This window comes from Bos indicus, chromosome 3 (genome assembly GCF_029378745.1).
Source record: "Bos indicus isolate NIAB-ARS_2022 breed Sahiwal x Tharparkar chromosome 3, NIAB-ARS_B.indTharparkar_mat_pri_1.0, whole genome shotgun sequence".
Lineage (NCBI taxonomy): Eukaryota > Metazoa > Chordata > Mammalia > Artiodactyla > Bovidae > Bos > Bos indicus.
This window is the reverse complement of record NC_091762.1, coordinates 54,001,324-54,016,384: the sequence shown is the minus strand read 5'-3', so window position 1 is coordinate 54,016,384 and position 15,061 is coordinate 54,001,324. Positions and strand designations below refer to the sequence as shown.

General features: G+C 39.6%; 1 protein-coding gene across 2 annotated transcripts in view; it reads left to right on the top strand.

The window, feature by feature from the left end:
* The window catches only part of LRRC8C (leucine rich repeat containing 8 VRAC subunit C), a 92,881-nt gene that overhangs the window by 47,681 nt on the left and 30,139 nt on the right, over nt 1-15,061 (top strand). For both annotated transcript variants that reach the window (XM_019957106.2, XM_070786163.1), the window contains exon 2: nt 11,287-11,428. In XM_019957106.2, the coding sequence (XP_019812665.2) occupies nt 11,291-11,428 (138 nt within the window). In that variant the 5' untranslated portion in view covers nt 11,287-11,290. The remainder of the gene's footprint in view (nt 1-11,286; nt 11,429-15,061) is intronic.

Here is a 15,061-nt window from a genome sequence, read left to right as displayed (position 1 = left end):
ACCTGATCTGCCTCTTGAGAAATTTGTATGCAGGTCAGGAAGCAACAGTTAGAACTGGACATGGAACAACAGACTGGTTCCAAATAGGAAAAGGAGTATGTCAAGGCTGTATATTGTCATCCTGCTTATTTAACTTATATGCAGAGTACATCATGAGAAACGCTGGGCTGGAAGAAGCACAAGCTGGAATCAAGATTGCCAGGAGAAATATCAATAACCTCAGATATGCAGATGACACCACCCTTATGGCAGAAAGTGAAGAGGAACTCAAAAGCCTCTTGATGAAAGTGAAAGTAGAGAGTGAAAAAGTTGGCTTAAAGCTCAACGTTCAGAAAATGAAGATCATGGCATCTGGTCCCATCACTTCATGGGAAATAGATGGGGAAACAGTGGAAACAGTGTCAGACTTTATTTTGGGGGGCTCCAAAACCACTGCAGATGGTGACTGCAGCCATGAAATTAAAAGACGCTTACTCCTTGGAAGGAAAGTTATGACCAACCTAGATAGCATATTCAAAAGCAGAGACATTACTTTGCCAACAAAGGTTCGTCTAGTCAAGGCTATGGTTTTTCCTGTGGTCATGTAAGGATGTGAGAGTTGGACTGTGAAGAAGGCTGAGTGCCGAAGAATTGATGCTTTTGAACTGTGGTGTTGGAGAAGACTCTTGAGAGTCCCTTGGACTGCAAGGAGATCCAACCAGTCCATTCTGAAGGAGATCAGCCCTGGGATTTCTTTGGAAGGAATGATGCTAAAGCTGAAACTCCAGTACTTTGGCCACCTCATGCGAAGAGTTGACTCATTGGAAAAGACTCTGATGCTGGGAGGGATTGGGGGCATGAGGGGAAGGGGATGACAGAGGCTGAGATGGCTGGATGGCATCACTGACTCGATGGACGTGAGTCTGGATGAACTCTGGGAGCTGGTGATGGACAGGGAGGCCTGGCGTGCTGCAGTTCATGGGGTCGCAAAGAGTTGGACACAACTGAGCAAATGAACTGAACTGAACAGACAGCCTTTTCAGGGGTTTAGAATCCTATGGGATAGGGGTGAGGGTCAAGTATACACTAACATCCTGGAAGACTATTTTTGGTTTAAGGAAGGTGGAAACAGTGTGGAATGAAGAGGTGACTGAGAAGAGCAGTGAGGTGCAGAGAGCTGAAGCCTTAATTCTCAGAGAGACTTTAGGTGTATTTAGAACAGAGATGAGGGAGAGAATGAATACCATTTGATGATAATCTTTTATGGTCAGGTTTTAAGAAACTATTAGATCACTTAGCTCATTTTTGGAAAAAATTTCTGAGTTTACTTCAAATGTACAGAATAAACATTAAATAATTACTAGTGTCATTTAGATGTAGCTGAAGTTCTTTGACAAAAATTCCAAAGAAGTAAAAATCTCACCAAGATTTATAAATGCCGTATTCTAAACTGTTATACTGTAAATAAGGCTTTTATGTTTGGATCTGTTTCTGTCGCTTGTTTCTTAATAGACTAATGTTCTGATAAGGGAATCACAAAACATGGCCATTGGATACTGACTGGTGCTTAAGAAGTCATCATCGATCGATATATCCTCTTTGTAACTAGTGACAGACATCGTACATTAAATTTTCAATGACCCTTAACTTTGAAATTATAAATTATTCCTGACTCTCATTCTCTTCTCAAACAGTTTCTTCAGTAGTGGATGTACTTTGAATAATCATTATTCAATGATTGTGAAGCTATGTGGTAATAGTCACACTCTTATTGCAGTATCAAGCTATAAGAGAGGATAACAGTAGAAGAATTGTCTTTACTACAAAGTGCTCATTTGGGTGTGTGTGTCTGTTTATGACTATGTTTGCATGTTTAGGCCTCTTTGACTTTAACAAAAATGTGTTGAGGGTCTGTTCTAAGACATTGTGCTATTTTCTAGAAGATACAAAGATCAACAAGATATAAATCCTGTCCTCAGTGAAATAAAAACAGCAACCTCTTTAAATGCACCATTGGCACTGGAAACAGTAATCAAAGATCAATTACAATTCATGCTCTCATGGGAATTTGTTTAATGCACATTCTCCTAGAAGTGTACACAGGGGTGAGGCAGGCACTTTGTCTGTTTTATTCCCCCAGCACCTAATACAGTGCTTGACATATCTTAAACTTTATATTTTTAGTGTACATTTTAATATATATTTCTTATAATGCTATAATTATTTATAGCAAGTACACAAGTAAATGAAATATGCTTGTGAGAGAAAAATAAGCTACTGATAATAGTACATAACAAAATTTTAGTAAATTAAAAACTTACGACTATGCTAAAGATAACTGTGGATACTGGTGTGTAAAGCAATAGCCTTGTGATATACAGTCTGAAGCAGTGATTAAAGGGTTTTTCTTTAAATATGGGAAGGATATAATGAGAAAAACGTTATAATTATATCTTAATTGACAACTAAAATAATGTTTAAAATAATTTTGTTTATTTGGCTGCACTGGGTCTTTGTTGCAGTATGGGGATCTTTTATTAATAGTTGCAATCTCTTAGCTGCTGTGTGAGAACTGTTAGTTGCAGCATTTGGGATCTGGCCACGGATGGAACCCGGGTCCCTGCATTGGGAGCTTGGAGTCTTAGCCACGGGACCATCAGGGAAGTCCCCAAGGAGTAATTGTTGTTCCCTACCACTCTTAGAAAAACAGGTTAAGCTCATTTTGAACGCTTCCCAAATAATGTGATTGGGCCATTAATTTAACACATGACATCATGGAAATATTCAAGGAGATGATAGTACCGAAGTATCCATTGCATTGTCAGATCAACTTGCCTTCTGAGTCTAAAGTTCTCATTTATGGGACTGTAAGAGCACTAGAGCTTAAGAATCCTTTAAGTATATTAATAATAGTTTATTTTTCATTTTATGTTTTCAAAGAGAGACATGAAACAAGAAATTCTATTTAAGCCATTTGTTTCTTAGTATATATTTTAGATTCTTTGCATTCAGATCAGTGTGATGTATTATTGACTAAAAGCTGTAGAGTAAAGGGTAAGGTTTGATTAGAAGTCAAGACACCACTGGCTGTGTTCCTTGGGCAAGTCACCTAATCTCTCTCCACTCAAGTTTTTACTCATAAAATGAGAGTTATGGAGTGGATGACTTCTGAAAGAGCCTTTCAGATTCTCTGAACAGTTATAACCCACCTCTGAGTTTCTTTCAATTAAATAGATTTCTGTAGAACCATATAATCATGGTCTTCTTTAGTGGATTTTTCTTTAAAAAAAAATTATCATGTATACTGCAATTGCAGAGTAAAATACAATCCAGAGTCATGCTCTCCTAAGAGAGAAATAAATCACTTTTATATAATTAGGAAATCTGGCTTTTTGTCCTGTTTTTTATTTCCATCTTTGCATTGCTAAAGGAAAAGTAATTCGTTTTATAATTGATGTTTTGAGCATATTCTGATGACTTTATTTTGATTGGTACTGCTGAAAGAACCCATAAATAAATCATGGTATTCCTGTGCTCTTTCTGTCTTGCACTTCTCTGCACTGGCCTTGGCTGTGCCAGTGTCAAGGCCCTGCACCGTGGGATCTTCCTCCCGTGACAATACTTAGACACCCACTTTGCTTTTATAATCATTATTTCCAAACCAAAAGGCAATCACCCCTCCTATCTTTATCAGAATTACTAGTTACTCAGTAATTTATTCAGCAAATATTGAGTGCCTACCATATGTCAAGCATTACTTTCTAGGTGCTGGGACACATCAATATACAAAATAAAATTGAAAAGAAAATTCCTGTCATCATGAAACTTAGATTCTTTTAGGGGAGACAGACAATACATTAAGGAATGTATAATTTTTGGCAGATGGGATGTGGGATGTAAGAGATGAAGAAGACTCAGGATGACTCCAAAAATTTTGATCTAAGCAACTGGATAGACATAGTTGCCATCAAGGGAGGAAAGTTGCAAGAGGAACAGGGCTTTGCCAGGGATAGGAGAGGTAGGGATAAGGAAATGGAACTGGAGTTGGTTCCAGACATCCTGAGTTTAATGTGTCTACTGGGTGTCCAGATGGTGATACCAAGTTGGCAGCTGGGCCCACCATTTAAAGCATGATGACTTCATGTGCTCACAAGGGAGTAAATGAGGTAGGGAAGAGAATTGGACCAAAGACTAAACACTGGGCACATCAAGGCCAGAGGTCAAGGAGTTAAAGAAGGAACAGCATGGAAAACAAGAGGAAAACCTAAAGGCTATAGCATCCTGAAAGCCAAGAAGAGAATGTCATTTTATACCAGATGCCTCAGATAGAGCAAGTAAGGTGAGGGCTGAGAACTGACCATTAGCTTTAGTTAGCCACACAGATGAATTATATATGTGGGTTTCTTTCCTGTAGAAGTCACATTTGTTGTGCTCAGGAATTATTGAATTTTTAACACTCATTTTTGTAAGGGGCCACTCACTGTGCTATTGATGTGATTACTAGGATCACTTGGAATTGGCTCTTGTTTTCTTGAGCAGTACTATACTGTCTAATGTCTAATGCTATTTTCCAACTGCCAGAAAAATGTGAGACAAAGCACTGGTAGTATATACCCACCTAATAGCCATTGGAAAACAGTGTTAGCAATCAGATTTGAATCAGAGTAGAATATATTTGATATTCTTAAAGTCCTGGGTAATAAATAGAGTACAATTTGTTCTGTATAATTAATTCTTGAAAAGAAGATATTAAAACTCTCCTGAGATGGAGAAGAAGACATTGTTTCAGGGAGAACCAAATAAATGAAAGGAAGAAACTCTGGATTTGCAACTAACTTTACCAATATTCTTTACAAAAAGGATTATAGATCTGTATATTTTTGAGAGGTAACATTTTATGAATAATGAAGCCTTTAAAATGAGTTTTAGTAATAAGTATTTTTTAATTTACTTATTTTAATTGGAGGCTAATTACTTTGCAATATTGTAGTGGTTTTTGCCATACATTGACATGAATCAGCCATGGGTGTACATGTGTTCCCCATCCTGAACCCCCCTCCCCCCACCCTCCCCATCCCATCCCTCAGGGTCATCCCAGTGCACCATCCCTGAAGACCCTGTGTCATGTATCGAACCTGGACTGGCTAGTTTTAGTAAGAAGTATTTTTAATAAAAGTAATGCAAATGGATTTCTGCAAAAGGATATAGAGGCAAATATATAACAATGTAAAAGTTTATATATTTTTGATTAGATACAAGAATCTTTTGATTTAATTTGAAATGCCATGTTTCTAAAAGCATTATCAGATAAGCAAAAATCTTACATAGTAAGTTAGAAATTAGAGTTGGAAGCAATATTAATATAATCATTTATATTTCTAAAATAGGAAAAAAATATAAATAGAATTATCCTGATTGATCTTTAGGGGAAAAAACTATGTAAACTTAGCAGTTTATTCAGAAGTGGCTTCTTCAACTTGATATGATAACTCTAAAAATGTCACAAATCATTTGGAAAGTACAATGATAATGAGAGAGAAATTGTGTTGTCACTGTAATGCACAAAGAGGGGAGGAAGGTTAGGGAGAGAGGGGAACATATATATAATTATGGCTGATTTGCGCTGTTGTATGGCAGAAACCAACACAACACTGTAAAAAGTTTTTAAAATATTGAAATAGAAAATGGAGGAAAGCACTTAAATTGGTGAAAGAACACAAAATTTTTTTTCAGTTAAGCAAGTGCAAGATTCCTTCACCCTCTCTTTAGTTTTAAGTCAAGAGGTTTTAAGTCAATTCCTATATTTCCTCTCTTCCCCCCCCCCCTTTTTTTTATTTGCATCAAAAATAATTCCAAGGATTAAATATGTACTGGATATTGGCTTTAAGCCTTGTGTTATGTTAAAACAATGAAGTCTATATGTGCGTATTATACATGTGTCCACATACATTTATATGTAGTATGTGTGTACATACATATAAGGAAGGGCATGTGCATGCCACATGCACATACACACACTTACCCTAAAGAGGTTAAGGACATTAAGAGTAGAGTTATAACTCTAAAAGTCTGTTTCACCTTGACTGTTTCCTCTGACAAGCCCTCTTAACTAGGCTGTACCAGTATTAGGAAGCAGTAGACAATACTTAAGTTTCCTAGATTGCTTAGTTTGTCTTTATTTTCCACATTAAGAGAATGATGCCAATGAACCACTGAGGACTGGCAGAGCCTCGCCATTATGAGTGCCCTAGGCCTTTGCTTTTTCAAGGCCAGCCACAGATGAAGGAACAGTGAACCTCTACCTCAGTGGTTCTCAAAGTGTGGTTTGTGGAACCAGTCACCTACACATTTTTAGAGGGTCCACAAGATCAAAGATCAAACCAGTCCATCCTAAAGGAAATCAGTCCTGAATATTCTTTGGAAGGACTGATGCTGAAGCTGAAACCCAATACTTTGGCCACCTGATGCAAAGAACTGACTCATTTGAAAAGACCCTGATGCTCGAAAAGATTGAGGGTGAGAGGAGAAAGGGGCGACATAGGATGAGATGGTTGGATGGCATCACTGACTTGATGGACAGGAATTTGAGCAAGCTCCAGGAGTTGGTGATGGATAGGGAAGCTTGGCGTGCTGCAGTCATTGGGGTCACAAAGAGTCGGACAAAACTGAGTGACTGAATTGAACTGAACTGACAAGATCAAAACTAGTTTTTAATGCCAAGATATTTCTTGCATTTTTCACTGATGGTACAAAATCACTGGTGGGTAAGTCATCTTAGTGTGAATCAAGGTGGAGGCAGCAAATTCTACTGTATACCTCATTGGCACACATTTACAACTTAAAAGAAAAAAATGCCAGTTTTATTTAATGTCCTGGTTGAATCCATAAAAATTATTATTTTAATAGCTCTTGACCCTTGACTACATATTGTAATAATACATGAAGTGATGAAAGGGAAGAATACATAAAGCACGTCTGCTGAATTCCAAGTACAGTAGGTAGGTATCTCGAGGGAAATCTTTATTTGAATTGAAAGTTGAATTAGCCACTTTATCATAATGTACAATTTTTAATTGAATAAAACAACTGATATTCAGACTTGAGTATGTGGAAGATAATTTCTCAAAATGAATGAAGCGAGCTTGACATTTCAAAGAGAAGAACATAATATTTGCTGCCACAAACAAAATTCAAACTTTCAAGCGATGATTAGAATTTTGGAAAATTTATACACCACCATGAGCTTGACAGGCTCCAGTTACTTAAAAAATTTTCTGATGAAAGCATTAGTGATTTCAATGAATGTGATTTCTAAGTATAATTTGTCAGCATTTGGAAAATCTGCATGACTAAGTGATTCAGTATTTTCCATATTTTCCAAATGACTAATGTTGTTACCAAATCATATATGGATAAAGGGTCCATTCAAAGTTCAAGACTGATGAGTGAGTTTTAACAGCAAGGAGTTTGAAAAGTTCATTAATACAGTTTTCAGGCTCTATACTGCAACTTACCAAGTTAATTTGATATATTATCAAGTTATAGTTATCCACAATTATATGAAAAGCCTGCTAAGATAGTCTTCCCTTCTTTAACTGCATATATTTGATTCATAAATTTCAATCAAAGCAACGTATCAGAGCAGACTGAATGAAGAAGCAGATATGAGAATCCAGCTATTTTCTATTAAGTCCACTGGCAAAGAGATTTGCAAAATGTGAAAAAAATGCCATTATTCTCATTAATTGTCTTTGTTTTGGAGAATATAGTTATCTTTATAATAATTTATGTTAACTTGGAATGAGTTTATTATTTTTAAATGAGTTAATATATATATTTTTAAATTTTCATTTTAATTTCTAATGTAGTAAGTATTGATAGGTATCATCCACCTAAAACATGCTCTTTGAGGTCCTTCTCCTACATTTTAGGACATGAAGGGATTCCCAAGATCAAAAATCTTGAGAACCACAGCTCTTCATTGGTGTATTTTATTCCTGAAATTGTTCCTTGCATCAGAGAACAAGCCCGGTTCCCTCCAAGGTGTACAGGAAACTTATCAAGAAGGAGACAATAACCAAATCTATCAAAAGATGTAAACTGTAGCACAAGCACCATACTTGTTAGTCCTGTCGCTGCAGCTGGCTCGGGTCACTCCTAATTTGATTAGGTGAGCACTGCTCTATGAACAAACATCTGAATCGACTCATCCATTTAACAGACAGTTGCTCAGGGCCTCTTGTTTTCCAGGCACTGTGGTAAGTGATGCGGGTGCAAAATAGAACAAAACAGTAGCTTCTAGGCAGAAAGTGGAAGTTAAGATGAGGTTTAGTGCCAGTCTGTGACTGCCACTGGACAGCTGTGACTAGAAAACATTTGGGGCCATGAGATAATGATCCATTGAGAAGAAAACGGTCCTAAAGTGTCAGGAAAATCAAAATTTGGACTAGTCTGAAATGTTAATAACACTAGGAGTAGGCGAAGTTATTTAGCTTGGGTGGCTTGCCTGAAACATATGTTTTGAAAACACACATATGATAACATATAGGTTCTCCCTTCAAGACGCTTGCAACCCAGTGGGTGAACAAAGTGGAGTTAGGAAAGTTGTGTTTCAGTAAAATGAGGAAATTTTATCAAATGCTGCACAGATGTCAAGTAGGTAGATCATAGGTAAAAGGAATGCCAAGTGGTTGGATTTTCCATGTTATGTTGAGACAAATTACTGCTTAAGAAAAAGTCAGGTAAAGCAGTGAGATGGAATGGAACATATTATAATAATTTCCAAAGATAAACACTAGTGAACCCAAATAAGAGGCTTTCATTTTCTTTAGGCTGTTTATCGTACAGCCTTTAATTCAGTATTAGGGAAGAGAAGATCCAGGAAAAAAAAAGGCTTGGGAAAACAAGCACCAAATGTAGCCTTTCCCTACTCTGTAATCAGACTACATAACAGTCAGTTCAGTCACTCAGTCGTGTCCGATTCTTTGCGACCCCACGAATCGCAGCACACCAGGCCTCCCTGTCCATCACCAACTCCCGGAGTTCACTGAGACTCACGTCCATCGAGTCAGTGATGCCATCCAGCCATCTCATCCTCTGTCGTCCCCTTCTCCTCCTGCCCCCAATCCCTCCCAGCATCAGAGTCTTTTCCAATGAGTCAACTCTTCGCATGAGGTGGCCAAAGTACTGGAGTTTCAGCTTTAGCATCATTCCTTCCAAAGAAATCCCAGGGCTGATCTCCTTCAGAATGGACTGGTTGGATCTCCTTGCAGTCCAAGGGACTCTCAAGAGTCTCTCCAACACCACAGTTCAAAAGCATCAATTCTTCAGCACTCAGCCTTCTTCACAGTCCAACTCTCACATCCATACATGACCACTGGAAAAACCATAGCCTTGACTAGATGGACCTTTGTTGGCAAAGTAATGTCTCTGCTTTTCAATATGCTCTCTAGGTTGGTCATAACTTTCCTTCCAAGAAGTAAGCATCTTTTAATTTCATGGCTGCAGTCACCATCTGCAGTGATTTTGGAGCCCAAAAAACTAAAGTCTGACACTGTTTCCACTGTTTCCCCATCTATTTCCCATGAAGTGATGGGACCAGATGCCATGATCTTCGTTTTCTGAATGTTGAGCTTTAAGCCAACTTTTTCACTCTCTTTCACTTTCATCAAGAGGCTCTTTAGTTCCTCTTCACTTTCTGCCATAAGGGTGGTGTCATCTGCATATCTGAGGTTATTGATATTTCTCCTGGCAATCTTAATTCCAGCTTGTGCTTCTTCCAGCCCAGTGTTTCTCATGATGTACTCTGCATATAAGTTAAATAAGCAGGGTGACAATATACAGCCTTGACGTACTCCTTTTCCTATTTGGAACCAGTCTGTTGTTCCATGTCCAGTTCTAACTGTTGCTTCCTGACCTGCATACAGGTTTCTCAAGAGGGAGATCAGGTGGTCTGGTATTCCCATCTCTTGAAGAATTTTATCATACAGCCTTTAATTCAGTATTAGGGAAGAGAAGATCCAGGAAACAAAAAGGCTTCGGAAAACAAGCACCAAATGTAGCCTTTCCCTGCTCTGTAATCAGACTACATAACAAGGGCAGCTGTAAAGAGTGAGATTATTGGATCCAAAGATGGCAAAAGAGAAACTTTTTTTTTGGCCCTCACTGGCCACCCTTTTTCCTTGCCATGAGATAAGGAAAAATATTTCTTCTCCCAGTAGCTGGATGATTAACTTGAAGTCTTAAATCATAATACAGGCAATGGGATTAAGCCAAAAGATAGAACAGTGCAGGTGAAGAAAAGGATGTGTCTCTTTTCCCAGAGCCTCAGTATACCCTATTCATCTTCTGTCATTCAGAGAGAGAGGCTGGGGCTTCCCTGGTAACTCAGTGGTAAAAAAAAAAAAATCCATCTGCAATGCAGGAGACTCAATACCTGGGTCAGGAAGATCCCCTGGAGGAGGAAATGGCAACCCACTCCAGCATTCTTGCCTGGGAAATGCCATGGACAGAAGAGCCGGGCAGGGCTACAGTCCATGGGGCTGCAAAAGAGTCAGACAAGACTTAGCGACTAAACAACAACAAACAACAGATGTTTCCAGGGAAAATTGACTTCTCAGAGGATTAGTTTGAGGTTCACAGTGAAATATAAAGTGTTTAGGAAATACAGGGGGGAAAAAAATCAAGTCAAAAATCACAGGGACCAAAAAAAAAAAAATAGGGCCAAAAAAAAAAGTTCTCCCCAACACCTCCTCCCCACATGAGATGATCCCATTTATCAGAAGAAGATTAGTGGCAAAGTCGTTTGCCTTTCAGGACTTAGTAAATAATTAATACAAACGAATGCTGAGGTTTACACTTTAAAAATAATTCAAAACAAAAAACCCCAAGATGACAAGACAAATAGGAAAAACGTTTTAAAGGATGGGCTGTGCTCTTTCTGGCATCTTCTGGCTCTTTCTGGCATATCTTTCTGACATTAGGGGAAAGGGAGAGACCAGGAAATAACAGGCAGCTTTGGTCATGCTGTCTCTCTGGGCCTTTAGCTTTGGCCCATTGGAGCTAAAGGGCACCGCTGATTGGATAGGAGTTAGTAAAGGTGCTTGCTTTTTTCCATGTGGGGCTCCTTATTTCCTTAAGGGGTGGATCTCTCAATAACTTGTTAAAACCCTAAGTACAGTGACAGCTCATGGACTAATTCAGACCACTGAATACGACAGGTTGGAGCAGAATTTTCAAATGCCGTGAACAGTGCAGTATGTTGTGTGTAAAGATAAATGAATTCACCAGTCACCTCTCTTTTCTCAGAAACATGATTCCGGTGACAGAGTTCCGGCAGTTCTCTGAGCAGCAGCCTGCCTTCCGGGTGCTGAAGCCATGGTGGGACGTGTTTACCGATTACCTGTCCGTGGCCATGCTGATGATCGGTGTGTTCGGATGCACTTTGCAGGTAGGTCAAAAAAGAGGCAGAGCAAGACACTAAGCCATCGAAACCTCTTAAAAAAGTGTGTGATTTTTAACCATGTATACATTCGTTGCTCTTTCTCTGTTTGCGTGTGGTATTTATAATTATGGCAGGGAGCCTGAAGCCTAATTTCCTGAACTTTCCTAATAAGGTAAATAGGGTATTTGTAAGATTTAGCTGAGTTCAAATAGCAGTTGAGTATAGTCAAGTAATATTTGATGTCATGAATATCAAAGGGAGTCCTTTATCTTCCAAAGTTGGCTTTACGGTAAAATATAGCATAGATACCCACAGTGCCATTTACATTCTTAATATCAAGCTTTTTTCTTTATCTCTTATTTTTACTCCTAAGATTTTCTGAAAGATCTGACATTTTGATGAGATGTTTTCACACCCAGTGCTTTAGTTCTGAATTAAAATGTAACTGAATCATAATTTATTCTGTATAGATACTGTACATTCATATGTTGAATCTAGATTTTTTTTTTTTTTGCATATCTATGTGTCAGGCACTATCCTTTGTGGCCATAAGCAGTTCATTTCTAGGGGGAAACTAAACAAGCAGTCAGAACAGGTTGTGATAGAGGCTTCTGAAGAGCTCTGAGTGCAAAGGAGGGGAACCAGAAAAATGGTTGCAATATTAAAACTTGAGAACCAGTCAGGAAGAGGGAGCTGGCAATAAAGAAAGTGCTAGGAAGAGGAAAGAAAGCTCTTAGTCATGGATGTGAGAAAAGGACATGACTCCTCTGGGAGACAGTGTGTAGGACCAGCAGCCTTTGGGTGTCTTCAGCGTGAGGGTTGAAGAAGAGCCTGGGAATGGAGTCAGACCAGGAGGATGCGCTTGGTGAGGTAACGTCAGGAATGGCAGTAGAGAGTGAGTGATGGAAACTGAGGCGCCTCTGGAAAAGGCTGACGAGGGGCAGCCCTAAGGACAGGTGCAAACCAGGAGAGAGGAGAGGCTCAGGTGTGGTCAGTGAAGGCAGGTGGTTCAACTAACTCACAGGCTGAGGAGAGAAAAACAGCAACTAGGCCTTTAGAAACCTTAGTGCAAGTGGTTGGAAAACTGAATGGGAGTTAAAGGCTGTGGGGTAGATGCAACTGTCATGTATTGATAGATCTGAGAGGAAAAGTCAGGAAAGAGGGAAGTAGCTAGAAGTGGTGCAGAGTAGAAATAAAGACCTTTTTGTTGTTGCTTTTAATAATAGTTAACATCTAGTGCTTCCTAGGGCTTCCCAGGTAGATGCAGTGGTAAAGAATCCACCTGCAATGCAGGAGACTCAGGTTTAGTCCCTGGGCCAGGAAGATCCCGGAGAAGGCAATGGCAACCCACTGAAGTATTCTCATCTGGGAAATCCCATGGACAAAGGAGCCTGGTGGGCTACAGCCCATAGGGTCACAAAGAGTCAAACATGACTAAATGTCTAAGCACAGTGCTTCCTACGTGTCAGACACTCTTCTGAAGACTTTACATATGTTTTAAATCATTTCATCCTCATACCAACCCTAGGATGTTCTATTATTATCCCCATTTATAGATGCAAAACTAAGGCACCAAGAGATTAGGAAAACTTCCAAGGTGACTGACGAAACCCTTGTTGAAATCCAAACAGTTTGGCCCCAAGTCCCTATCCTAATCCCTAACACCAGGCTGCATTTTATTCGCAGGCTGAAAATATTTTGCCTTCCTCCCCACACCGATAAAATGATGCCAGTGAAAAACTAGAGTTTGAAAGAAAGAGCATAAATTCATTCATAAATAAAACAGATAGTTGTTGAAGAACCTACTGTATGACAGGCACTGTTGTACAGGCCAGGCATTGTCAATGTAGGAGATAAAAATAAAAGACAAATTTCCTAGCCTTATAAAATTTAAGTTCTATGGGGAAAAAAATAAGCAAAATCAGTCAGTTATACGCTGATTCACTGGAAAAGACCCTGATGCTGGAAAAGATTGAGGGTGAGAGGAGAAAGGGGCGACATAGGATTAAGTGGTTGAATGGCATCACTGACTTAATGGACATGAGTTTGAGCAAACTCCAGGAGATGGTGAAGGACAGGGAAGCCTGGCGTGCTGCAGTTCATGGGGTTGCAAAGAGTCGGACACAACTGAGTGACTGAACAGCAGCATCAGCATACATGTTAGAAGGTAATAAGAACAATGGAAAAGAAAATAAAGCATACAAGAATGGTAGGAAATCCCAGCAGCTGAGATTAGCACTTGAGGTTCTCAAACAGGGTGCCCTCACCAGGGAGGTGACTTGTGAAGAAGGAATTGAAGTCAGTGCGAGAGCAGCCTATCCAGATATCCGGGGAGGAGCCATCCTATCAGAGGGAACAGATGGAGCAAAAGACACAGTGAACAAAGCAGTCACAGTACCCTTCCCCTTCTACAGAAGAAATTGACATTTGGCTTTCTCAGCTTTCTATCTCAGTTTCCCTGGTGCCTGATACAGTAGAATGTTAATTGTGTTACTAGGCAGCATTGCTTATGGCATCAATGGCTGCTGATTGGTCAACTACATCTGGGGTCAGGGAATGATAAAAATGCCTGGTAGGAAGACATAGATGGGATTTCTGTGATTCTGGTGACACCTGTAACTGAGCATGTCCCTTGACACATGAAATATCTATCTACTAAGTTATGAGAGTTGTTGGCTCCTTGGGAACATAAAGCATGAAAGTCAGAGTAAATGCAGAACCTGCATACTGTGGATCTCTCTTCCTTGCACCTGAGATGATTGGGGAGGAAAAGCCTGGGGAGAGACTAGCTCTTGGGCGGCAGGGTGGACCACCACACAGATAGTTGTGAAGATTCCCCCCAAAGGGAAACAGCCTGATGCTGCCTGGCTGGCAAGCTCTTACTCCAGTCCTATTTCCAAGTGATTCTGGAACCAAGTGAGATCTGTTATAACACTAAGTTTGAATGTTGAGGTGATGTTACAAGCCTGAAGCAGGGGTGTTCCTCACACACTGAGGGAAAAGCCAGGAGGCCAGTGGGCTAGAGCAGAGTGAGGAGTAGAGTAATAGAAGATTGAGGCCTGAGAGGCAACAGCTGCCAAATCTTGGAGGGCCTGGAGGCAACTGTAAAGATTCTGTCTTTGCTCTGAGTGAGATGCTCTGTGTTTGGAGGGTTGTCATTATCTGACTCAGGTTTTGACAAGACCACTCTAGGTGCTGAGAATACAGTGTGGGGGGCAAGGATGGAAATGGGAATGACTGAGAAGGCTAGTGCAATAATCCAGGCATGACACAGATCAGATGGCTTGGACTAGGAATGAAGCTGTGGTTCTGGATATATTTTGAATGAAAAAAAATGAGAGTTGCTAGAAGATTGGATTGAATGAGATGAATGAGAGAAAAAGAAATCAAGAATGACTATAAGGTTTTTAGGCCTGAGCCACTGGAAAAAGTTTGTTTTTGAGCATGTTAAGTTTGAAATATGTTAAATGTCCAAGTGGAGAAGTAAACAGTTAAATAGAAGACCCAGGAGTTGTTGGTAGGAGAAGAATGATCATCTTCAAGAGGAAGGAGGTATTGGATCCAGGATCCAGGGGGCAGATTATCATTGATTTGGGTAGAGGGAGCACCTTCTACAAGAACAAGAGTGATGGCTACAGA